At 36.5% G+C, this 2,872-nt stretch overlaps 1 protein-coding gene across 1 annotated transcript; it reads left to right on the top strand.

The window, feature by feature from the left end:
• Positions 1-26: 26 nt before the first annotated feature.
• Positions 27-956, top strand: LOC126496163 (olfactory receptor 5B3-like). The gene has a single exon (XM_050133718.1). The coding sequence runs from the start codon at positions 27-29 to the stop codon at positions 954-956; it is 930 nt and encodes a 309-aa protein (XP_049989675.1).
• The last annotated feature ends 1,916 nt before the right edge of the window (positions 957-2,872 follow it).

Raw genomic sequence — 2,872 nt, 5'->3', positions numbered from 1 at the left:
CATTTCTGCAGAGATTGCACAACATAATGGAGAACAGGACTGAAGTGACTCACTTCCTCCTTCTGGGACTCACTGATGATCCAAGCCTACAGCTTCCCCTCTTCATCACCTTCCTCCTCATCTACATCATCACGCTGGTGGGGAACCTAGGGATGATCCTGTTGATTTTCATGGACTCTTGGCTCCACACCCCCATGTACTTTTTTCTAGGTCACCTTTCTCTGGCAGACATTTTTTACTCTTCAGCAGTCACTCCAAAAGTCATGGCTGGTTTTCTTATAGGAGACAAGGTCATTTCCTACAATGAGTGTGCTGCACAAATGTTCTTTTTTGTAGCCTTTGGTAGTGTGGACAATTACCTGCTGGCCTCAATGGCCTACGATCGCTATGCAGCAGTATGTAAGCCCCTACACTATGCCACTACCATGACTACAAGTGTGTGCACATGGCTCATCATTGTTTCTTACGTCATTGGTTTTGTGAATGCCTCCATCCATATTGGAGATACATTTCAGCTCTATTTCTGTGGATCTAATGTGGTCCATCACTTTTTCTGTGATATTCCAGCAGTCATGGTTCTCTCTTGTTCTGACAGACATGTCAGTGAGCTGGTTCTTGTCTCTATAGTGAGCTTCCACATGTTTTTTGCCTTCATAGTTATTTGGATATCTTATGCATTTATTTTTGTCACTATCCTAAAGATGCACTCAACTGCAGGACATCACAAGGCTATGTCCACCTGTGCCTCCCACTTCACTGCAGTCTCCATTTTCTATGGGACTGCTATTTTTATTTATGTGCAGCCCAGTTCCACTCACTCTATGGACACAGACAAAATTGCCTCTGTGTTCTACACTATGGTCATCCCCATGCTGAATCCTCTGGTCTACAGCCTGAGGAACAAAGAGGTGAAGAGTGCATTTAAAAAAATAGTTTTGGAGGCAAAGTCTTTGTAACTTTAGTTTTACCTTTTATACGCCCATAATACTTGAATACATTCTTTTCTCATATTACTATTTATGGAATTACATTTAAAATTTACCTTTTGTAAATGTTCCAATACACATTGTTTTTTAGAAACAAACAGGAAAATTATTCCCAGAAACACATACCTAAATTAGGACGCCTAAAACATCAGGGGTTGCTTACACAAATCTTCATTCAGGATCTTGATGAATTCATTCATTTTTCTTCATTTTGCAGTAACATGTTAATATGAAAGCCCATGGGTTTAGAAGGAAGCTTGTGAACAGAGACATACACATGAGATACTTGGGATGAAAAGCTCTCATGGATATGAGTTATTTTTAGAGGTAGATTATACATGGCTTTTTGGGAGTCATTATCTCTTCCTTTGAGTAGATTCAGATTAACCCTGGAAAAGATCAGACAATTTCACAATTGTGCATAAAAAGTGTTTTGTAAAAATCTTATACTCGCAGCAGTGGATTTAAAAAAAAATTGCTCTCATCAGTGTTTGTGTTCAGTATCTCATACATTGTGGGCTCCTCTGAATAGAACAGAAATCAGAAAATGTCCCAGTTCTTTCTCTCACTGTCTATGCAGTTGGTTCCCTACTTTTGTCTTATCTTCTCTCCCATTCTCTTTTCTTCTTTCTTCTTCCCTTTCTTCTTCCATTTTTCTTTTCTTCCTTCCCTCCCTCTTGCCCTCTTCTCATTTTTTGCATCTTTAACTAGTACATATATCTTTCTTCATTGTTTGATGTTAGAACTCCTGTCTGAGCTTCAAGCTCTACAGTACCCAGATGTCTTTTTCTTTTCCTAGGATGTTGAATTTAGACTGAATTGACTACATACTTTCTTTATTCCCTAGACTTCATTTAATATGTTAGGGGTTTTTACACATTCCACTCTCACATGAAACCATGCTCATAAATTTGTGTGTTTACATAATGCAGTTTTGTTTCTGCTTCACTTGTAAGCACAGAAAATGTTCATCAGCATTTATTGCTGATAATTTAATACTTAACTAGGATATTATGATGCAAATGTTTCATATTACTTATTTGTCTATTGCTATACTAGTAGTCCCATTTCAGAAGATTAATTATTATATGACAATGAAAGTTACTTTTGTATATTTTACTGGAAAAAAAAAGTTGTTATGATGTCTCCTATGGATCAGTACTTCTTGATAATGTCCTTTTATATAGGCAGTATGTTAACATTTTAATTTTTAGAAGGGTACCTTTTCAAAGTATGTACAAACATAATAAAGCTTTAAAAATTAATGTTTTATATGTTTTTAAATATTTTAAACTCCTTATAACAAAGAGAGTAGCAATGTGTACTTTTCTTTCTGAAAGAACTGGCTATTCCTTTTCTACATTGGTTGAGGTTCATTCTTGCTTCCATATCTCCAGTATTATAGTTGCTTGTTCTTTTTGGTTACAATTAGAATCTTACCTCAGGACCTTTCTTCTCCCCATTGAGAATGTATCTGATTACTTTTAGGCCTTTGCACCAATGTTACTGTGTTATAGGGTACTTCACTCAACTTGTGCCCTGCCCTCTCTTGTCATTCTTAACCATTTTGTCACTCTTCACCAACCATGTACTTGCATTATTAATACCTATTCATTTTTCTCGTGTGGAGTACAAATTTCATGGGACCAAAATTATTTCTTTCACGTATTTTGTTCAAAGATATTTCTACTTTCCCACATATGCACAATTACAAATAGTTTAATACATATTTTGAACCCTTGAGTCATCCATTATAATAGTGAGTCACACATAATGATGTGGGATGTCCTTCTGCATATGTGTTGTTTTATTGAATTATGAATAAAACTGCTTTTGGCTAATGGTTAAGCAGAGTAAAATCTGAGCACACACCCACGCACACCCCC

This window comes from Alexandromys fortis, unplaced genomic scaffold (assembly GCF_014885135.2).
Source record: "Alexandromys fortis isolate MF-2015 unplaced genomic scaffold, M_Fortis_MF-2015_v1.1 scaffold_1442, whole genome shotgun sequence".
In the NCBI taxonomy this organism is placed as follows: Eukaryota; Metazoa; Chordata; class Mammalia; order Rodentia; family Cricetidae; genus Alexandromys; species Alexandromys fortis.
Note: the sequence above shows the minus strand (reverse complement) of the source record. Positions and strands in the feature narration are given on the sequence as shown.